Source organism: Pteronotus mesoamericanus, unplaced genomic scaffold (genome assembly GCF_021234165.1).
Source record: "Pteronotus mesoamericanus isolate MK-2021 breed Mesoamerican mustached bat unplaced genomic scaffold, CSHL_Meso_final contig_24, whole genome shotgun sequence".
NCBI classification, from domain to species: domain Eukaryota; kingdom Metazoa; phylum Chordata; class Mammalia; order Chiroptera; family Mormoopidae; genus Pteronotus; species Pteronotus mesoamericanus.
Window position 1 is genome coordinate 17,926,234 of NW_026555100.1, and position 24,562 is coordinate 17,950,795.

Below are 24,562 nucleotides of genomic sequence, written 5' to 3' on the forward strand. Positions count from 1 at the left end.
ACCATCTTCAACCACAGTGATGAGGTCCATGACTTAAGCGACAGCAGAGCTACTTTTTAGAAGGAATCTGGGTCTCTTGTTGACAGTATGGGACAATGCCACCCACCAAGTGGGAATACTCACCTTAGATTGTGCCATGAAAGTAAAATAACTCTGTTCCTTAAACCGCTATATTACTGGGTTTTTCTGCTATAACAGGTTAGTTTTTTGCCCTAATAAAGTACCAGGGGAAATAAAATGTTTCAAACACATGCAGTAAAACAGTATATAGAAAACCAGGTACATTTCTGAAACAATAACTATGACTGAATGGGTAAAGTTTATGTGTGCATATAGCAAACTGAACTACTATTACAGCTTCAAATATGAGACAATGTATTTGATGAACTTAGTAGTTGGTAAACTACAATTAAACCCTTTTTGGAAATCTATCATTTCTTATTCTTAAAGCTATTTAATTTTCTTTCCTTTTTTAATTTCAAAGTTTTTCAGTGGGAATAATTACTTATTTATGTTAATAATATTGCTAATTTTACATATACAGGGTCCAGCACAAATAAAACCCCTCTTTATTACAAAATCTTTTTATTACAAAATCATAAGCATGTCATTCTGTAACATAACAGTATCACACTCAAGCACGCCACATGACATTCTAGGTGACATGTAAAAATTAAAACTAAATTATCACACCCATTAGTACTCCCCTACCAACCACACTCGAGCAGGCCTTCCTTCTGCTGGACCCTGTGTTTTAAAGGTATCCAAAAAATAAATAAATAAAGCAAAGTAACATATAAAAAGTTTCACACTCCTCCTCCAATCCCCCCTTTAGGGAGAGTCGGTACAAAGCTGGGAAGTTATCTTTCCAGACTTAGACTTTAAAAAAATAAAATAAAAGAGTAGTCACATTTTAAACTCAGCTCAAGAGAGTTTTAATTTTGGTTTGTGATACACACCTGAACCCAAAGCCAAAAACATGTTCTAATAAGCATATAGATAGAGCCTTTGAATTTTCATTACTCTGGAAGTAGAAAAGTATTTTTCAAAGATGCTAATGACCAGCAATATAGTCTATTTCTTGTTCTTAAATGTTTCCCCAAATGTCATTATGTGAAACTGGAATACGTGTGACCAGAAGAAAGTTCCTGGAGGACAATTCAATACTTCTCCATTACTTCATTCTACTGCAGATGAACCATAATGTCTATTTCTGTCTGGTCAAAACACTGAAAATTACTCTGCTGGAATTTGGGATGTTTGCCTTTAAATTGCAGGTTTTTTCCAGAGTAACTATCCCAATCCTATATGGACACTTGTCTATCAGGAAGACATCTTCTAATGAACTAAAAAAGAAATGAGATAAAAACTATTCTCATTTAGTTATTCAGGAATCTCAACAACCTGTAACCAAGAACAGAACCTACAATTCTAACTCATAGTCTGTGGGACACACACATGTTCCTGGGTTCAAACATGTGTTTCCATTTAAACTGCTGGAATGTATATATGGCTCCACAAAGAGTGATAAATATTAGCAAATCTTCTAAGAATGAAGGTCCTTTATGACTACATACGCTGTGTTTTGATTCAGCTTTTAAAATGTCTGAGTCATACAAAGCTCAACAGTCTGCTTTTTACATCTATCTGCAAGTTAAAGAAAACGGAAAAAAAATTCCTTCCATAGATATCATCTATGTTTCCCACCACAGCCAACCCAAGGCAAACCTGAGGTATCTGCTCCCTGTCTTCTGTCTTCTTCCCTTTGTGGCAAGCCTGCCCCAGCTAAAGGCAGTGCATTCCGAAATGCCCAAGTACTAAGGACAAGCTGGATATTAACCAATGTCAGATACTGCCAAGCAAAGGGCTTCAGGCACAGCACATAAACTTCAACAGCATGAACCTAAAGCAGGGATGGAAAACTGTGGTCTGGCACATCCTATTTGGCCCACACAGCATTTTTAATTTTTTTTAAATGTAAATCCTTCAGGAAATTCACCACCTCCTCCCATTGAAAGAAGGTACTTCATCATATAGGATACTGTAGCTCACCTTGCACTATGAACCCCTTGCATGTTGTGTGCCAGCCAAATGTTTGAAGTATGAATGCCACATCAATCCTTCCACCTCTGAGCCTTCTTACATTCTGGGTCTTCCAATCCACCCAAGCCTACCTCTTCATGTGTCTAACTTCTACTCTTCTGAAGACCTCAAGAAGTCCTCTCTAATCTCCTAAAGTCCCGGTTAAGTGCTTAATCCTCTATGGCCCCAGACTCTTCTGCTATTTCTGTGACCATATCACCAGACACCAGACTAATTCCTTTAGGGCAGGGCTGATTCCTTGCTCCTTTTGGCCTCTCCAGTGTGTAGCACACAGCAGGTGGTAAATAAATATTTTCAGAATGAAGAAATGGCAATATAAGTATCTGCTCTGAAAATATTTGCTTTTAATACTCTTGGCAGAGTATTCAGATGAATGATGAGATTGACAAAAAAAAAAAAAAAGTAGATCACACAGAAGGCAAGAGAATAAAGAGGCTTGTAAAGGCCACGTCTGGTCACACATAGGTGCTTTCCAAAGGTTTGATGGCCCTCTACAGCAATATTTAATCTCACACATCATTGCTGCTGTATTTTCACTCTCCCTTTCCCCTAAAGTAACTATATATTTGTTTCTACACACATTTTCTGGATACCAACGGCAAAGACACAAACACAATAAATCCAAATAAATAAAAGAAAGAACATGAACTTAAATCAATTTCTTTGAAACTACTGTCATCTTCCCTTATAAGAAACATTCATTTTAAGAAATAGAGCTGATTAAAATTAATCAACTGCCCTTCCTACTTCTTCATATTCATTTTTCAATCAGCTCCACTCTTATTTCCCTTTGCTATAGACTGGCCAGACTGTCTTCACTGAGGATCACAACTTTCAGAGGACACCCAGGGACAGAATGGACATGCTTACCAATTGTGAGCAAGTAGGTCTACAGGTACATCTTGGTGGATTATATTATCCACCCACAGCCATGTTTACTGGGAACGAGGAAAGCTTTGAGGGGATTCCTTCTCTCTACCTCCCAGGTCAGGAATGTGTTTGTGAAAGAAGAAAATAGGCAGCAACAGTAAAAGAAGACAAGCAGGACAGCACATTTGGCAGCCCTCCTTGTCTCCAAGCAGAAACTTCATTAGATTTGCTGAGAAGGAGCCTTTTTTTACAAAGGTACAGTGACAAGCAGCTGCCCATCCTTTCCTAGCCCTGAGCACCTCCAGCTGTCTTATCAAGAACCCAGCTCCTTTCACATGGAAGTAGCACTTTCATGAGCTACTGTAGCTACTGAGACAGGTACCTTTCTCCATAATTATCACCAAGGCAGGAGTAAAAAGCAACTTACCTTTTGAAAAAAGTCTTCCCCACTTTTGCCTTTTCCTTCGGCAGCAGCTGTAAATAAAAATGTAAACATTTAAAATAGTTTATTTTTTTTCAACCTATGTCCTCAAAAACTCTCGAGTATCAGGCATGAGAATGCAAAGGTAAACAAGATGCCACTCTTGTTCTCCCAAAGCTCAGTGACTACCAACTGGTTTTGTTGGAGATGCAAATTGATAAGGAATAAAATGCCAATCCAATCACAATTATCCGTCCTTAGATAATTTCCCACTCCTTTCCTGTCTGAAAGACTCACAAATCTCTATTTTTACACATAGATGAAAGTAATCTCCTTTCTTAGTTAAGGAACTATATGAACAACTATAACTACCAATATAATCAGCTGTAGTGCTCTAAGCACTTCCTGTCTGTAATCAATTCCGGGCCTGAGGCTGCTTTTTCACTGAGGCTCGTGGGACAGGGGCTGCTGAGCTGTGTCAGTTTTATATTTTGCAATGACTATACACACTCTACTTGGATTTCGGTTGGCATCATATACTACCTCAATTCACTCCTTCACTGGCTTATAGAGAGAGAAAAAAGTGAGAATTAAATAGTAATGGTAAAGTCGCAGACAACAAAACGTCATGTAAGATTAATTAAAAGGTCACTGTGTTTGCACAGTCTTTTTTGTATCTAAATGGTAACCTACAAATACAGGACAAACCCAGTTCTCTATTTTCAAATGTCTTAAGACTCTGTCAACACTTTTATTTTTTATCTGAGAGGAGAGGTAAGACATTTGACTAGAGGGAGAGAAGACAAAAGCCAACAGCATCTTGCTTGCCACAGGCCTCCAAGTGCATCTTTCAGAGGGCAAACCCCCAACAGATGTCTGATTCAAACGCGGAGCAGGACAGTGGTCACCGGGGGACCCACCACTCGCCTGGACACAAAACGGAGCTGGAGGAGAACTCCTGGAACTTGTTAAAATTATTAAAGACCCAAGAAGTATGGTGGATCATCCTGTTAGGAGGAGGATCCAAAATTCAAAGAAATTTTCTAGCCCTCAAAATAATAACAAGTATTATTTACTGTTTTTTCACCTAGTTTTTTTTAAATTTCACAGTTAAATGCAAGACAGGACACCTAAAATTTTGTATGAATGTGGTTTTTATCAACATGTTTTCATCCAAAAAAGACAGCACAGAGTGCAGGTTTCTGTGATTACCAAGGACAATTTGAGGAAATGTATGAAAATAGCTAAAAAGAAATAAAAAATTAAAAATTGTATTCTAATATTTGGCAGGCTACATAATACCCCCACCCCCCAAAATGTGTTCATGTCCTGATCCCTGGAACCTATCAATAGGTCACCTTACGGGACAAAAGGAATTTTGCAGAGTTAATTAAGAATCTTGAAATCGAAAGATAATCCTGAATTATCCAGGGGGGCCCAATGTAATCACAAGGGGTCCTCGTAAGAACGAAGCCCAGAATCCAAGAAGGCGATGTAACAACAAAAAACCGAAGGAGAAGGCTGTGGAATGACAGAGGGAGAGGTTCAGAGAGAAGAAAGATACAGAGACGCTGTGCTGCTGACTTTGAAGACAGCGGAGAGGCCACAAGCCAAGGAAATGGACCCTTTGCTAGAGCCTCTGAAGGGAGCACGGTCCTGCCAACGCCTCGATGCAGTTCAATGAAGCCCGTGTTAGACTTCCGACCTGCAAAACGCCGGGTAACAAATTAACATCTTACGCCACTATATTTGTGGTCATTCGTTGCAGCAGCGAAAAACTAATCTTGATGCCAGTATCACTTTAACTTTGTGTTCTGCACAAACACCACACCATCAACAGGATGAACCGAGTATAGACACTGAGGTAAGCATTTGAAGCACACATTTCCACAAAAAGATTCTATGTAGTTAATGCTACAAATTATGATTTTTCACTAACTTGGAAATGTATCAGCATTAAAGCCTTTTTAAAAAAACTAAATGCAAATTTGAAGAAAAGAAAAGCAAAGTTGATTCTTTCTAAATAAACTGGCCAATGTGGTGGATACTAGCTAGAGGGGCCCAGCCACGCAAGGTGGAAGATCAGTACCCAAATCCAAAGACACAAACTTGGTATCAACTGCCTTGGAGGAACTTCAATTCAGCCACCTCTCCAGCTGTCTTTAGCTCTAAAGCTAAAAATAGTTTAAAAGGGTCCTAATAAACAACAAAACTGCTTAGCAATGAAAACTATATACCAAGGCATGAAGTTTTGAAAAAATTCTAGTGACATCAAGGAAACGCTTCTTCAAAAAGAAATTTTAGAATCAAAGACATTTTCAAAGGTCTATCGAGGAAGGCAGATAATCATCCCTTTCACCCACACAGAACTCTTAACACAACTTAGAATTCATCAGTTTAAATTTCATGATACAACTATATTCTCTCATAGGAACTTCCTTTAGGACACTTATTTTGCTCATGACAAACTCATTATGTCACAACCTTGAAATGCCTCTTCATTCTAAGTCTGAACAGACTTCACAGAATGGCCTTTGAATACCAGAATGAATAAAAAGGGGGAAATTTCCTTAGTTAGACCCCAACTATAATTAACTATGTTACAGGAAAAACATCTAAAATTTAACCAGAAACCTACACCTTTTAGCATGAGAGGGAACAGCAGAGAGAGCACAAGAAACAGCAAACTCACTGGCACAAAAAAAAAATCACTGTTCTTTTCCATTACAAATTTTTATGCATGAGGAACTCCAAATCTGAGTCTGATTTTCTCCTAAATCCTGAGCAGTGGTCATTTCCCAAGCCCCCTTGTGCCCTGGTAGAAAAAAAGAGCTGGTTGGATTCTTAGGAAGATCTCAGGTGCAAACCATGGCTGGTCCCAGGCACTGGCACTTTGCAGGGAGGGTCCTTATCTAATCCCCATGTGGCTGGGTCTGCTGCAGGGCTTTTACTGACATCACCCAAGCAAAGCTGTCAAGGTCGCAGAAGTCAGTCAAGGGAGGGCAGCATTTCACCAGAAGTATCCTCTCTCCACAAACAGGGACGCTTCCATGCCCCAACATGAGAATTCAAATCTCAAACTGACTCTAATATCCTCAGTATCAAAATATAAACTCCAAAGAAATGAGAGACTGGAAGGCGGGGGGGCTTGCAAAATATTTTTTCCTCAATATAAACACAATCGTTTAAGATGTTCATTGTACAGACCCAGGAAAGATAGAGAAGTTTACTCTTTCATTCCACATATAAGTGTCCTATACTGGAGAATTAAAATAGGCAAGGCCATGCTCTCTTTTAAACAAACTTTGTCCATATATCCAAAGACACCCAACTGGTGAGATAAAGCCAAAATGAAAATTCAGTTCTACTGACAACTTTCCCAAAAGATCTTTTCACAGTCACAACTCTACCCAAATTACACTTAATAGGACTATAATTTAGCTACTCTTATTCTAGACAGTGCACTAAAAGCTAGTCATTTTACTCTTAACTCAACACTAGAGCTAGGCAGCTACTGTTAGGCCTGAAGAATAAAGGGTGCTTCTAAGGAGTCCATTTGAGAGCTGGCTTGGAAGAAAAAACAGGAGGTATGATAATATCCTGATTCAAAGGCTTTCTCTTCAATATATTTGGAGGGGGAAATGTTCCTTGTGAAATGAGCCAACCCATACTTGATGTCATGACATTCTTTGACCTTTGAAGTCTGATTATATTCTGTGGTATAACAGTTCTATTGAGTCTTCACATTCTTATTCACTGATACACCCTCATCTTTTTTATTCCACAGTAATATAAACACACATCATGATTTAGTAGCCTTTTTCTGTCTTTACAATATGACTTCTGCTTGATGTTCCAAAATTTAATCGTTTGATTGTATAAACCCTGGATTATTCTTGCCAATGAAAGCAATTGTCTTTATTTTCATGACATAGAATAAATTATTTCAATACTACTGAAACATGGCTTCATGGGTTGTGCAGGTAAGGCATTTCGTATTTTAAGCTGAACAACTCATTTTTTATGTTTATTATAATTTATTCAGTGCTTTGCCATATTTTATTTCATATTTTTGCTTCACAAGAAATATGGGATGGCAAAAGCCATGGCCAATAAAAACAGCAGAAGTTGAAACAGGTGTAAACTATTACAGTCCCCAAACTACAGGGGCAAGTCCAGTTAATTACTGAATTAAAGGGGGGGAGAAAGCTCAATTTTAAATTCTTTGTAGGACATATGGAAACTTGTTTAAATATTATTTTCATTCTGAAATGCTTTTCCATTATAACATCTTATGGTTTATGGAGCCAAATCTAAAAACACAAGGACTATGTATTTCATATTTAAAACATAGTATGGAATATCATTAAACATTCCCTTGATAAGCAATGGGTTTTTTCACCCCTGTGGAATTTGAGCAGGAAAAAAAAAGTTTAAATTATAAAAATAATTCAGAAATAAATCTTCCAATCTGTAGAGATTCAGGGCATTCCTTCCTATTTTAAAACACAACCCAACTATAGCACATTTGCAACTAAGAAGGCTACTGTATCCTAAGGTCACCTGAAAGATAAATGTCTAATCGTTAGGGAGCCTGATTCTCCTGTAAAAATATTTTACTAAAAATTTAAAACATTCACTCAGGGTATCAATTTAATCCATATCCTAAAAGAGCTATGCCATATACTTTAGTCTGTATATTTCTGTTTTCAGAAAAGCTCTCTGACAACCTGGCCAATTCTACTGAAAGAGGAATCAGCAAAAGATGTACAAGATGCAGTGTCTATATAGACCAATAGAACTTTTTATGTTCATGAATCATATCTAACACTCTATAGGCATGCAAAGCTCTGAGAACTGATTGAATAAATAGTAGATATTAAGCCTATTTTTAATGTTTCTTGATTTTGGAGAGAGAGAGAGGAAGGAAGAAAGACAGAAACATCAATGTGAGAGAGAAACTCCAATGCGAGAGAAAAACTTCAACTGGCCACCTCACATACATGCCTCGACCAGGGATCGAACCCAAGACCTAGGTATGTGCCCTAAAAGAGAACTGAACCCAACCTTTTGGTGTATGGGACAATGCTGCAACCAACTGAGCCACACTAAGCCTATTTTTAAAGTTTCTTCAATTCACAATTAAAATCATTAAAATACTCTAGCCAAACAGAAGAGCATTTTCCAGTTTAACTTCAGTAGTGAACAGTGTCATTTGAATGTTGTGTATCACAGTAGATGTAAGGATTTCCAGACCTATTCTTTCCTGAAACTCCCTACCTGCTTCCCAAGTCCACTGTGAACACATCAAATACACCTGCTGGGGGGGAGGGGGTGCTGGAAATCATGTGGCCTGTTGAGAAAAGTCAAAAAGAAAAAGACAAAAGTTAATGTAATTTTTACCTGAATAGTGGCTAGATATTTAAGAATAATTTTCTTCAGTTTAATTTTTTCTTAAATATTGTTTTTGCCCTGGCTGGTGTGGCTCAGTGGATTGAGTGCCAGCCAGTAAACCAAAGGGTCGCTATGTTCGATTCCCAGTCAGGGCACATGCCTGGGTTGAGGGACAGATCCCCAGAAAGGGGTGCACGAGAGGCAACCACACAATGATGTTTCTCTCCCTCTCCTCTCTCTCTTCCCCTCTGTCTAAAAATGAATAAATTTTTAAAAATCTAAAAACAAATCTTTAAAATATTGTGTTATTTTTGCAGTTAAAAATTCCCATGTTCAACAATGCAATAAACTGCTTAATGAGACTGTAAAACAGGATGTACAGAATCATCTCAATGCTAAAAGTAAGCATGTATGCGTGTATTACATATAGTGTATATGTCAGGGAAAAACTATACCACCAAAACATTAACAATTCTTATTTGAGTGGTAAAATTATTGGGTCATGTATCACTGTCTCCTTTGTATTGTCCAGAAGGTTTTAAATAGCTTGAACTTTTTAATTAGGAAAAAATCAGGTAAAAATCATTTTAAATCCTTCTTGTTTGAGAGTGAACTGAATTTTACCATTACTGGTTTGTCGCAGCATCATTTTCAGTCCACAGTGCATAAAACAACCTAGCAGAAGTCTGAAGGTCAAATGTGGATATATATGCTACCTAAAGAGACAGCATGACTAATGCACTGCACTACCAGACATGAACAACAGAGAGCCAATAAAACCATACCAAGTACAGAACATCACGGGCTTTAATTAACCTAGCACCTTCTAGACTGAAACACTGACTTTGTGCAACTCTCAGTGGAGAAGTTTTAACAACTTATGCCTAGAGGAAACTTCTAACTGAAAACACTAAATAATCCAATATTTGGGACACTTCTGTGATTCACAGCTACATTTAACAGCTAGCCAAAAGACAGAATGACACATTCTCTAAAATGCATAAACCAAAAAGAGAAAAATTTTACATATACATTTCTAATTAAAATAAGACCGTGTTTACTAAAAGGTCACACCTAGTCAAACAAAACAAGATATATAACAACTTACTTACCTTCTGAAAAAGGCTCAATGACTAAGAATATGAGAGAAAAGAGATGGATTATCTATGATAATTTGGGTCAAAATCACGGGTCATTAATTGAACTATCCCTATAAGACATCCTTTGAGGTGATTTTTTAAAAATGTCACTTCTCATCAAATTTTTAAACAGAACTAATAGGAAAGGCAAAGACCGTATTGGGAGAGGAGACCTAGCTATTCTAGCAGTGGGGGCCCCTGCTGTCTCTTTAAGGTTTACATCTACTAACCCAATGATTTTCAATTTTTTTTATGTCACAGCACACAAACTAATTACTAAAATTCTGTGGCACACCAAAAAATACATACTTTAGACAATTTAACCAAAAAAATAGGTATAATCTTGACTCATTCACACTGGACAGCTATTGTTGTGTCGGCTGTTGTCATTTTTTTATTTGCTAACCTAACTGAAAAGAGGTCGGTGCCCTTCACTTTATGTTGCATGTTTTAAAAATTGTTGCAGCACATGAGTTGTGAATAACTGTACTAACCCCAACAATTAGGTCCTTGGCAGACTACACTTCTCAAAATGCAACTGCAGGGGATTTTTGTCACATGTTAAATCTCTCAGGGAGGTAGAGTTCTGCAAACATTCCAGTGGTGGGGGGCAGGGGACATGCCTAAAGACGGTGGTAGCCCTGCCACACTCGGAGCCTCAAGCAAAGCACTCTTGAGCCCAACAATTTTCAACCAGTGTGTCGCAAGAATTTTTAAAACATCGATACCTGACTAGTCAGGGGCACTGACCTCTTTTCCCATAGACTGTCAAATAAAAAAATGACAATACACATCAGCAAGAATATATTTCTTGATGTGCTGCAGAATGTCAGTAATCAGTTTATGTGTAACGTGAGATGAAAAAGGTTGCAAAGCACTGCTCTAGCCTACCGACTTTCCGTTCAGAAAGCGCCTGTTGCTGTCAAATGCAGGAAAACAATTATTCACAAAAATCTGAGAACATCTGAATTACCTTATTAATTGCTTCAAGCAACTTCTGACTTGAACTCTTCGAGCAACTCTGGCTAAGAGTTTGAAATAGTCAGACTTCAAATTTGTTGGTTTGACAATGAAGACTTCCTTGTTGGCCGATGACCCAAAGATACATCAATGGAATCTTGTTTCAACTGATTAACAGAAGCTTTGGTCACATCAAATATCTTGCTTTTAGACCCTATTTCTTCTTACATAAGCAATCCCTGAAGCACCACTTAGCCTGGCCTGGGATTATAAACACTACACTATTTGACAACTTTGAGTATTTACATAATGCTATTTTTTAAAAAATGAACACTCTTCCGTCTTTATCAAAAGCTAGAAGGTATACATGGCTTTCACAGAGTTGAATGGAATTTGAATACCTAATATTCCACAGTGAGCTTATGCTGGTCTTCCCATAGGGTTGCGCTGTCCAAAACAAAAACCACTGGCCACTTGTGGCTACTAAAATGTGGCTAGTCTGAATCCAGATGTGCTGTAAGTGAAAATAATACTGGATTTCAAAGACTTAGTACAGAAAAAGTATAAAATCTCATTTTTTTTAGCTATGTTGAAATACTACCATTTTTATACATTGGGTTAAAGAAAAAACTATATTATTAAAATTAATCTCACCTATTTTATAGGTGATAAAATCTGAAATTATATTTGTAGTTCATATTGTATTTCCATTGTGCATTGTTACTATAGGAGATAACTTACTTAGCTGTTACCCAAAGAGGACTGAAAAAATTCAAGTAGAGTGCACAGAGACAGGCTACAGAAAACAAGGAATGTTTCGAAATAGCAAGAGTCAGCAGCTGAAATCAAAGCTCTATCTGTCTTAACCTCCTGGGAACATCTTGAGGGAGGAAGAAAAGGTTGGTTGTTATTTTGGGAGGGTTATGGGAGGGTTAAAGAATTAAAGTAGTTTGAATAAAATATATAATGTTAATAACCATTTCCTTAATATCCAGCGTTGGCCCAGTCCAAACCATGAAACTATTTAAGAGTTTATGTGGATGGTTATTTAATGGAATGAAGTTTATATTTCTTTTGTGTTTGTAATAACATGGCAATGGGGCAAGCCAACTTGTTTTAAATCAGAACCAAATGTGTTCCAGGCATGTTTAAAGTTCGGGTTATAGGCAGAAATCTATGACAAGGCAGTCTGTTTGCTATTCTCCCCACAAAATGGGCACAGGGGTAGGACGGCGCAAAGATATGCTCGCTTTCAAGAGGACTACTCCAAGTCAACTTAACACTAAAAGACTCTTTTACTGATTCATTTATACAAAACTTATTTGGCACTTGAAGCACATCGTGAGAAGATAAAAGTTGTGAAGTCAGAGAAACGTGGGTTCAACTCTAGGTTTGCCATTTACTAGCAGTATAACTATACCAGGCAGTGATTTAGTTTCCCTAAGGCTCTGTTTTCACCTCTAAAATATACAAATAAGCACTCTATAAGCATTTAATATATAGAAGTCAGCAACCTTGACTTCAAAGAACTTACAGTCTCACTGAACAGTAAGTCTTTGAGGTCAATAATAAAAATGACAAGACTCTAAAGGTTGAACATTACATAAGAATCACAGACAACAGGAATTCTAAGAATGAACATCACTAGGCACTTCTAAGCTGGCTGCTTAAAGTGGGAAAGGACTGAGACATGGCGAGATGGGATAAGTGACTTCTGGGGAGAGAGAAGGCTGTGAATACCCATGTCTGTCTGTCTATCTTTCCAAAACTTCGGTTTCCCTTTATACGCCTCAGAGCACTTTAAATAGCACCTGTTCCTAGAAGGAGGCATAAGTACAGGACAGCAGAGAAGAAGAGGAGCCCCCTACTACTGGGGACATGATTCTTCACCTGAGGAAGCATCACTCCTCAGAGGACTGCCTGGAAATATGTGAGGCTCGGGGTGGGGGTTGGCAGCAGCTGCTGTCACAGGAGGAGTTCTGGAGGGCCTTGGTGTAGACATTCAGTGTCCACAGATATCTGGTGTCCACGGCCACAACAGTCGCAAAGAGTCCAGCTCAATAAAGAACTGCCCTGCCCATTATGCCAATGCTCCTAGTTGACTGAGCAATGCTAGTAGGGTGTTCCTTCTAGAAATGGCCTTTTCTTCGTCAATGATCTTCCAAATAGTACGTAACTATGCCACTTCCCCTTTCAGCACTGTCAGTGAACTACCACATGAACAAGTAATTCACATAACCATTCCATACTCTTTTAAGTTGTCAATAAATTTAACTATCATAAAATTCATCTTTTTTTCATTGTATGCTTCTTCCACTAGCTCAAATGAGAAGTCTAATTAAGCGCACATACCGCGCCCAAAAGGACAAGGGTTCTCTAACACCCCAGCTGACCACGGGCATGCCAACTTTAAGGCGCACTCAAAGAGAGGTGCTCACGGAAACAACCATAGTCTTGGGCCCCACACACAAATCCTACTGAATCTTAATTTTTAAGAGAGCCCCGAATCTGCATTTTTATAAACATACCAGGTAATTAATATACACAGTTAAACCTTGGGCATTGTGATAGCACTGGTTATCACATGGTAAGATTGATGCTTTATTTCCAAAACCTCAGTCAAGCTGGCTTTCTGTAACCCTAACCAGTTGGCCATTGCTGACTATTGCATTTACCTTAAGCCCAGGACCACAGAGAAATACAACCACTCTGAAGCACATACAGGGTTTAAATATGATAATATAAATGATTCTAGGCTTTAAGGTCATGCCAGTGTTCTGGGTATTTAACATAATTCATTACAATTATGTAATTATTATAGCTAGAGAAGCTACTTTTCAGGACTAGCCACAGGATGCAGTTACTAACTCACATTTTATTGTTAAAACTGTTTCTACCGCTTTCTAAACTTCCTATACTCAAGGCAAGTCTTTTGGCCCCAAACTGCCTCACACTTCATCTCATCAGAAGAGATCTAAAGGGCTAACACAACAGTGGTCCTGGGGCACATTTTTCTCTACTTGAGAGACCAAGTCTATGACCTATAAGCTTGTGGAATGAGTGCAGATATGAAAAACAAAGGCAGCAAAGGGGCTTCCTCAGAGGGCATCGTACCTACACTCCCAACATGCCCTGCTCCCACAGCTAGCTGCACAATTCAACCTTCTACAAAATGTGGCTTTGCACAATCAGGTTACTAAAGATCAAGCCACCCTCATTCAGAAGACCTAGGAAAACATTTAGGGGAGCTCTTATTTCTTAAACTCAGCAGTCTGCAGCTGATAAATCACAAGCCTACTTTTATGAAATTAAGCAGATCACCTCCTCTCAAAACGTTTGGTTTGAAAAATGATAAACTCTTTGAGGGCTAAGCCATCAATTCTCATCTGAAAAGAATCATTTGTTTTTGTTAAAGCTAATTGAAACCTAACATCTGATTATAATTTATTCCATTTAAAGTTCTTGGTTTGTTAACATGAATTCATTTTTCATCAGTAGGCAGAAAACCACCTTTAAATGTGGTTTTCATCTCAACAATGCTTGAACAGTAATTTTAAGGTAATAGGCTTTGGCCTAGGATAAAAGTTATAACAGATATCATTACCTTGATTTCCTTTCATAAAATATGTGTGTATATTTATGATGCAAATACGGTAGTCACATTCTAAGTCATAGCTTTTTTTCTTATTCCCAGAATTATAACTTTGGTTCAGGAATCACATTCTATCTCAATTAAAATGAATCTGCTATAATAGCATAGTGTGCCTGTAAGTATTCATTTTCTTGAATAGTTCCATCTTCTCAGCTGCTTTTTGCACTGTTTACTTTGGAAAGTTTCAACTCATTTTTCTTAAATTCAAGAAACTAAAATGTCTTAGGCCTAGATTATACACCAGTCTCAAAATATTCAAACCTTTCTAACAAGGTAATGAAAATTTCTTCTCTTGTTTGGGTTGAGAGTTGGCAATGTTCTGTCAAGTTCTGAATGTCCATGTTTGGGGCACCTACCCTAAAATACACAGTGTAAAAATTCTCTAGAATACTTTTTGGCTTTTATCTGTTCAGGTTAATTTTAGAAAAGTTTGAAAATAAATTCTTGATCTTTAACTGGCCAGATACAATACTTGAATTGATCCTTTTTTAAAAATTGTATATTTTTTCAGAGAATTTTAAAAAATTCTATCAGGTGAAGCTTTTATAGTTTATATAATTATAGTAACCCTAAAATTCAGTAATATTATAAGCACCAATAAGAATACAGTGCTTTTACAGTGGTACAGTGTAGATTCATGCAATCATTTTGAAAAATAATTTGGAACATATAAAGAAAAGATTTAATTTCCATGTACTTGACCCAGTAATTCTGTATCTAGGAGACTATGTCCTAAGAATACATTCTAAAACATTAAATAAAAAGCAAAACCTATTGACACAAATATGTTCATTTTAGTAAAATTTATAAAAAGCAAAAACATGAATAAAGCAATGAGAATTAATAAAATTTAGATATAGTTATTCAAACATTTTATGGTCCTTTGAAAAGATGGTTTTTGTGATTTGCAAAAACAGAGTAAAAAAATGATTATAATAAAATATCCAGTTAAAAAAAGAAAATTAGGTATGCTCTTTAAGTGGCTCATAAAACTATATGTGCAATATGATTGTAACTATTATTATTTAAATAAACACACAAAAGTAGAGACATTCATCAAAAGGTCAAAATGTGTATGCTAAGAGAGAGTATGATTATATTATTTTTATTTCCCAAATTTTCCTGGGGTATAGCTACTCAGACCCATTAGAGTAAAAACCACTTAAAAGTTTTTATCATAAGTCTAATCATTTTTAAAAGTATCTGTGAGAAAATAAGAACTCTATGAATTTGTATTTCTCACATATCTAGCCCCAGGAAAGTCTGATTTCCAAAGGATAATTTCAAAGTCAAAATGAATATATAAAAACAGTAGATCTCGCCCAAATTCTTCAAATATCTATCCGAGCTAGAATGCTTGCCTTCTAGAAGGTCCTGCCAAGCTTCTCCCCCCACAGTGCTACAGAGATAGCCTCAGCCCCCCATTCTCTGGCCCTGAATCCACATGAACTCTCCCCATCTGCGATCGAGTCTGCTTAACTGCACCTACTCAGAGGTCTTATGCGGAACACTACAGCTGCGGGGTTTCCAAATAAGCACCTTTTACAAGCACAATCACAAGCCAACAAAAACGATTTTGAAAAATGGGGTGCTATGTTACGTGCCTCTTGTAACAGCAAGAGCTGGGAGTCAGCTTCTCAAAACTGTGCTGCTGTACAAAGCATGAGAAACCCCCTCACACTCACACACAGAGACAGGGAGTGCGAAGGGAGGAGCAGAAAGTTCACCGCCAGCAATTAGGAAGCAGTAACTTGAGCTTCAGTGGAGCATCTTGAAGCAATTCTTGAGCTATCTTTATCCAAAGAACTTCCAAAAATGTGATGAATCACAAAATACAGAGAAACGCAGGTGTTCCCTCCCATCCTTCTTCTACTAGATTTTGTGAAAGGCCATCAAAATTGCATTGGTTACAGTAAGAGTGTTGGCTGGGAGAAAACCAGGTAGCTAAAGTTTATGGAGAAATATTCGCAAAAGGAAATAGTCTCCTACTCATCACCTTCCTGCCCTTGAAAGGGAGAAAAACTGGTCTCAGAATATTTAGGTGGAGATGCTCCTTGATCAATCAATTAACATGGATCTGGTACTGTGTCCAACCCTTTTCCAGGTGGGAATGCGGGGAAGGAGAAAGAAAGAGGAACAGGTAAGTAAAAGAAAATTCAGAGGAATGTTTTTAAGATGATCTCAAGGTCTTAGAGTTAGAAAGAAAATCAACGTCATCGCAGATTATTCTCTAAAGATATTAACTTAGAATCTGTCCCCAACTTTCTCCACCACTCTCCTCCCCAAAATGGAAGGAAAAATACACAATGACAAAAGGCAAAGAACATTATCTTCATTTTAACCAAAATTAATACTCAGCCACACATATAATACTGCATGTATTTCTCATCACAACACGTAAAGACTGCGTTCAAATAAGGGCAATTAATATAACAAGAGGTATTTGTTAAAACCTATTTTTCCTCTAACAAAGTTTTCTGTGAGAATTTTCTTTCTAGTAAGGAGAAGTTGAGGTTATAATAATATCACATTTATAAAATTATGAAAGGTATAAAGAGAACACAAAGGTTTGTCATATTCTAGAAAATATATCCTATACGGTCTAGAAGAATAGCACCACCTCATCTTGAGAAACCTTACTGAGCACCATTTTACATGTGGTTAGCAAACCTACGAGACTTGACGGCAGAGGCTAGAAACAGGACTAGGTACAAGAAGAATTGAGAACAATTCGTTCACTCCACAGTCCATAGCGGCAGGGCATGAGTGAGGGAAGGGTGGATGTCTGCAGGGTGAAAAGAACACTCACCTCATCTCCTGAGGTCATCAGCCTTTATAAAATCGTATATGTCTTGGTGCCTAATACTCAGAGCACCTGGCAATATAGTTACCTCGCTGCATTTTATAACTTTCCCACCAGTTAAGCCTAACTTTCCATACTTTTTACCATGCAACAGGTGAAATAAATGTGCTTTTCCAGTCAAGGTCAACGGAGGAGTCTCCAAGTCATGCCCACAGTGGGCCGAACCCTTCCTAGCATTTGTTCTTATGACGCCACAGCACCTAAAGCTACATGAAAGAGCACGTGTGTGCGCTCGCGAGTGTGTGTGCCTTCAGGGCACAGGATGCAAAAGGCAAGCCCATTTTCAATTACAGATAGCAGATCTGGTCAAAGATCAGTTCCTCTAAAGCAAATTCTTTCAAAGTAAAAGGTTTTTAAAGTAAAATATTTCCCACTGATACCTAAACGTGGGCATACAGTTATATTCTACACTTCCGTACATCTCATTTTATTTCTGTGGCTCAATTGCCAGGCAGTTGCCCCCTCCCCCTTTTTTAAATAGATAACCTAAGAACTTCTAAAACTACAAGAAACTTGAGCCCTGACTAGTGTACTCAGTGGGTTGCCGGCGTGCAAACCAAACAGTCCTCAGTTTGATTCCCGGTCAGGGCACAAGCCCGGGTTCTGGGTCAGGTCCCCAGTAGGGGGCACACAAGAGGCAACCACACATTGATGTTTCTCCCTCTCTTTCTCCCTTCCTTCCCCTCTCTCTAAAAATAAACAAAATCTTTTTAAAAAATCTGTAAGAGATTGAGAAAAATGGGAAAGAATCTTAAATGCTCAGATAAGCGGACTTTTTTTTTTTAATTTTAATCCTCACCTGAGGATATGTTTATTGACTTTAGAGGGAGAGAAAGAGAAGGAGAAAGGGAGGAAAGGAGGAAAGGAGGAAAGAAGGGCACTGATGTGAAATAGGAACATCAACTGGTTGCCTCCACAATCAGGGACTGAACCTGCAACCCAGGCATGTGCCCTGACTGGGAATCAAACCCACAACCTTCTGGTGCACGGGACACTGCTCCAACCAACAGAGCCACCCAGCCAGGGCACTTTTTTCTCTTAGGAACACTTTTGGTTAAGCTGTGAGTTTACAGTGAAAAAATAAAAAGCAATTCTTTTAACATCTGGTATAATTCCCAAGCCTCCTGCTTTTCAAGGAGGAGGAAAATATACTCATGTCCCAAAGCATCCATGTTTACAAGAAATTCAAGTACCATCTATAACTATCACAGTCTTCCTCAATGCATACCACATTTCTTGGCAGTAACTGGAACTGAAAGCACCAAAATTCCTTAATTAAGGAAAAAATTTTAAGAGATGCTCTAAAACAGGGAAAGATTTGTTTTTAATGGACTTCATTATAATGAGTCATTTGATAGATAAGAGAGCTCTAGGATGAAAGCCAAGAACCAGCAGACACAACTCCTTAGCACAAGCAGGACGTTACATCCAGTCACATCAGAGATGTCACAAGTCCTGTGTGCGGCCCAGGGAGAGGGGTCGGCGCTGCGTCCTTAGTCAGCAGCCACACTGGCTTTGGAAACTCTCTGTTTAAAAGACGGATTTCTCCTCAGTAAAGACAGCCCCAAACTCCAGTAAGAGCAGCTTTCTGCTCCACGCTCAATCCCCTGACAATAAATTTAACTGTGATAGAACATACCATCCACAATCCCCCTGGACTGATGGTTGCTTTTAAATTCCATATGAAGAAATAAAATTTCAGATTGTCTGGAAATAATTACAAATGGATGAAGATGGGGACAAAAGCTGTATATAATGTGATAACTAAGAGTTCATTCTTAGCTGAACCACAAGCCAGCTGTACAACTGAGCAAAATGTCTTAACCTCCCTGCACCTCAGTTTCCTCTGCATGTGAAATGGGGGTAAAAATAGTTCCTATTCATGTGTTCTTTACTGGATTCTCCAGAATCAAGTGACAAGATTCTGTGACAAGTATTTGAGTGAAAGCAGTTTACGCAGAAGTTGGTCGCGGGGTCACTGGTAGGGAGGTGGGAGAAAGTGCACGGGGAAGGCAGTGAAGAGGGAAGCTCCTAGAGGTGTGTAAGCAGGTGTCCTCTGTAGGCCTCAGGGCCACTTCCGAAAGGAACCCCTCCGAGACTGCAGAGAGATGCCTCTGTGCTGTCCCCTCGAGGGGCTCCGAGGTTGCTATTCACCCACCCATTATATCCTGTCACTGGTTGGGGGGAGGGGTGCTTCTGCGGTGAGAAGCTCCACTGGATGCGGTGCCGCAAGGCAGGACTCACAGGGGCAAGGTGGACCAACTCTTCACCCTGAAATCCAAGCTCCCAGGAAAACGCTCAGCACCAAGCAAACCAGGACCGCTGGTCACCCTCCCCGTGCTTGGTGAGTGCTGGGGACAGGGCTCTGCCAGCACCTACTCTGCCAGCCAGCACCATAAGGATCAGGGGCCCTCCTCCATGCAGAGGGCTTAGCCAGGACATGGCGCTCCGTCAGCGCTGGACAGTAGCCATCACCGCACAGGAGAGGCGCAGTGCCCGAGCCACGCCACACCAGGCACGCATCGTGCCCTCGAGCTCAGTCTGCTGGGGATCTCCATTCATGCAGCCAGGCCCTGCCTGCCTGCACAGCCCCAGAATGCCCCCAGTGAGAGTCTCTAATACGAGGAACGCTGTTCCTACCTGCCGTTACCGATATGAGGGAGAGAACCTCAGCTCCAAGGTGGACACGAAAGACAACTAGAGGTGTCAAAAACAGTAAAAGTAGTTCTCCTAACCTACCTCCACACCACCAACATTCTTCCCTTCCCTCCTGAAGCACAGAGAACCCTAAACCCCAGAGGCGGACAAAATACATCCGTGCCCCGCTGGGGGCAGCTCACTCCCGTCAGGAGCGTCCTCTGTTCACAGAAAGCCGGCTGGATCTGCTCCCAAATAGGTCTGTCAAATACCCCCAAAATAGAAATGTTTCTAATCAGTGTACCATTTCATAAAAGGCCTTGACCCTATAAGAAAACAAAAGATAAATGTATATTTATATTTCAAGAGTATAATAAAATATTTATAGTCTGTGTGCTTTTTATGATTCCAAGTTTATTTGGCTTTGAATGCATTGGAAAAACACTTCTATTGTATGCAAACACTTCCCGTACCACTTCTCTAGTTATGTGGGGCTGGCTGGTGTGTCTGTTCAAAGATACCTTCACAAACAATCTATGTAAGGTCTTCTCTGAAGATGGTAGAGAAGATGTAAATCCTAGGTCCCTTCCTGACAAGATACTAATGAAATGAAATGAACTACTTCCCACGATACAGAGGAAGTACAAACCATCTTATCAATTACTGCTAAGAATATTATCTTTTCATAAAAATTTCATCTTTGAACTTTAGTATACTCAAGTTTATAAAAATCCCTACATTGGAAAATATCTACATGTGTGTGTGCTGACTTGAAATTTTGAAAATAAAAAACACTTTTCCTTTTCCTGAAGCTTCTGGACAGTAGGCTAATGGAATTTTGTAACAGAGCAACTGTAATGTATACTTGCTATACTGTTTGAGAATTGTCAATTCCGGTCAATACAGCAGGGAAATCTGCCAAATAACACAGGAAAATAAAAGGACAGATGAAACTCCTATGTTGTAGTAAAGATAAATAGGTAGTAAGACAGGTTAGATTAAGTTGAACATATGTGTGTGAACACAGAAAGGGATGGAAGACCAAAAGGCACCTAAAATTCATGAGGCACTAAATATACAAGAGGCTCCTAAGGCACTAAATATTCATGGAGCATGAATTATACATGAGACATGTGGCACTCAATATTCATAAGGTCTTAAATAGGCCACCCACTCTCTTCCTTGGCACAAAACCCACAATTAAACCTATAGCTGTTAACAGGCTAACTAACTGGTAGATAGATGCCTGTGTCTCACCCACAGAGAACAAGTGGGCAAACTAGACCAGAGAACAACCTGGAAACTAAACCAGAAGAGACCCTGGGTACAAACTAATAATATAGGTCGATGCCTAATTCCTGAAGTCAGCCTCAATTCAATGAGCTCATCAATTTACACATACATACACACCTTTCCAAATTATATACATATGTTTACATGCATGTAATTGTATGCTTGTGTGCCTATGTATAAATGTGCATGTATGTGTATATAGAGTGTGTATGTTGGGTGTCTACCTCTACTATATGTCATGTGGGGACAGGAAATCTGCCGATCTCACAACAGACTGTATTCTGGGCACCTAACATCAGTGCCTGACACACAGAAAGCACTCACCAAATATGTGCTGGCTTACTTGCTTTTAAATAAGGGATCACTAAGAATATTCAACTGTGGAGCTTGAATTTATCCAAACAAGATGACTTCAAATTAATCACTTCATTTTTTACCCATCCACTTCCCAATCTATGAAAATATGTGAAATGTAGCAGATATATATTGCACATTAACACATTCAGTGGATGGCTGAACAAATGAGCAAATGGGTTAAGAAATAATTTTAGTTATTCTACTTACATTGCATTTAATCCTCAGAAAATTGCATGTGACTACATTTTTACTACTAGCACGTATAAATTACCATTTTCCAGTTGCAGAAAATGTAAATAGTAAAGTAAGAATATCTCTTAAATGATAGAGTTTAACTGAAGGAAAGCAATCAAAATGACAATGACAACAACAACAAAGAAAAAACCCCACCATTCTGGGAGACCGGTTAGGAAGTCTCTACAGTGGTTCAAACAAGACAGAAAATGTATCTTAATATGGCTGTAGTGGAGACAGATGTCCTTCTTTGATATGAAAGCCATCCTGGAAGTAAAATCCACAAAAGTTGATAGATTAAATATGAAGAGTGAGGAAAAGAAAAATGGAATCAAGGATAACTCTGAGGTATCTATCTGCTCAACTGATGGATAGTGAAGCCATTTACTAAGACACGACAATAGAAGAAGACTTAAGTGTAGGGTAGAAAAACTATGATTCTGTTTTGGTTATGTGGGGTTTAGGTGGTATGGTAGACAAAATAATGCCCTCAAATTCTCCCCCTGAAACCTGTGATGTGTTAGGTTCCACAGTGAGAGAAAATAAAGGTTGCAGATGGAATTAAGATTGCTAACAGCTGACCCTAAAATAAAGCCATTATCCTGGATTCTCTGAGTGGCCCCAATGAAATCACAAGGGTCCTTACAGATGGCAGTCAGAGTCAGAGGTGCAAAGAGGCTTCACTACTGGCTTTAAAAGTGGAGGTAGGGCCACACTCCAAGGAATGCAGGAGCCTCCAGAAGCTGGAAGAAGAAGGACAAAATAAAAAGGGAGGGGGTGGTTCTCCTGAGAACCTCTACAAGAAAAACAGTCCTGACTAAACACTGATTTTAGTCCACTGGGATCCATTTTGGGTTTCTGACCTATAGAACTATAACGTAATGAATTTGGGTTATTTTAAACCACTAGGCATGTGGTGATTTATTATAGAAGCAATAGGAAACAAGTGGCCTGTGAGACATTGTGAGCGGACGGTAACTGAATAAGAATATATAACATCATCTAGACAGAGAATATAAACTAGAAAGAAAAGGGCCCAGGAGGTTGGTGATCAAATCTAATACCTTGACAGTCAAAGGTATTCTTTTACATTTAACTTCACTCAAAGGAAGTGCCAAATGAACTACACTGAAATACCATTTTTCATTTACCAGATTAACAAAGGTCAAAAAGTACCAGGGATGTCCAATCTGTTGGTGTCTCTGCACCACACTGGAAGAAGAAGTGTCGTCTTGGGCTATACATTAAATGCATTGAGACATGTAATCACAAAAAAAATCTCATAATGTTTTAAGTAAGTTTACGATTTTGTGTTGGGTTGCATTCACAGCCATCCTGGGCTGCATGTGGCCCACAGGCCACAAGTTGGACACCCCTGATCCATGATGCTGGTGAGAATGCAGAAAACCAGCCTACCTCACTTATTATTGTCATGAATATAAAGTGAAGAGTTCATGGAGAGCAATTCTGTACTATCATTTAAAATTGTTATATGCACATACCCTAAAGTCAACTGAACCCAATAGAAACGTCCACCAACAGAGCACTAGCTAAGTCATGTTAGTCTATCCAGCCAGACATTAGAACGAATGAATGCTGATAAAGGACAATATTCCAGATAGTAAGTAAAAAATAAAAAGCTAGTGTAGGGGTGCAGAGAATGCTACAATTTTTGTTTGAAAAGAAAACAGGTTATACAAACATGTGTTTATACATTCACCACCAACCTGTGGGGGGTGGGAGGGGTACGCACAAGGACCTGATACGAGTGTTATTTCAAAAAAACGGGGCGAGGGGGGATAAGTAATTTGTTCATTAAAGGAATTCAGAGAGATCATACTTTCTAATGTATATATTTTTTATCTTTTGCAACCTGCCATGTGCATGTATGACCCATACAAAACAAAAAGAGGTACTTTTCTCTATCTCCCCAAACGAGGGGAAAGGGGTCCCTCAGCACTTTTTCCCATACTTATTTCTAATATAGTACCCTGAAGAGCTAAAATCCATCCCCTGCTTGTTTTCATTTATTTTTTAAGAAGCACAAAACAGAGGCATAAAAAGTTGAACATCTTCTTTAAAAAATTTGGAGTATTTTTCATATATTCTCTCAAGAACTAAATATCTGTGGATCAAGGAAATTGAAACATTTAAAAACAGTATTAAGCATGTTTGTATATAATGATAAAGAAACTGATTGTGAATAACTTAATATACTAATAAACTAATAAATATTCTAAATATAAATACTACCATTACCTTAAATTTGTTGCGGCTCTGTGAAGTACTCAAATTTAGGGAAAGCACTATCATTAAAAATAGTTCAATTAACAGTTTAAAAGATGCTTCACTGTATAAAACCTTCGAGATTATTCAGTACACTTATCTGAGACTTTTTATTATCCCTATAAAAACAGGACTATAAAGACATATTACCTCCATTAATTAATGTGTGCGGACAATAGAAAAATTTTACTGATTTCAGAACAATAAGAAATAAAGCCACTATGGCCCTGGCCAGCGTGGTTCAGTAGGCTGTGCACTGTCCCACAAACCAAAAGGTCACGAGTTCGATTTCTGGTCAGGGCACATCTCTGGGTTGTGGTCCAGATCCCCGGCTAGGGACGTGTGAGAGGCAA

General features: G+C 38.6%; 1 protein-coding gene across 1 annotated transcript in view; it reads right to left on the reverse strand.

Annotated features, from left to right (window-relative positions):
* Positions 1-24,562, reverse strand: part of BICC1 (BicC family RNA binding protein 1) — a 257,023-nt gene that overhangs the window by 167,671 nt on the left and 64,790 nt on the right. Inside the window, exon 2 of the mRNA XM_054572762.1 lies at positions 3,401-3,447. Within this exon, the coding sequence (XP_054428737.1) occupies positions 3,401-3,447 (47 nt within the window). The remainder of the gene's footprint in view (positions 1-3,400; positions 3,448-24,562) is intronic.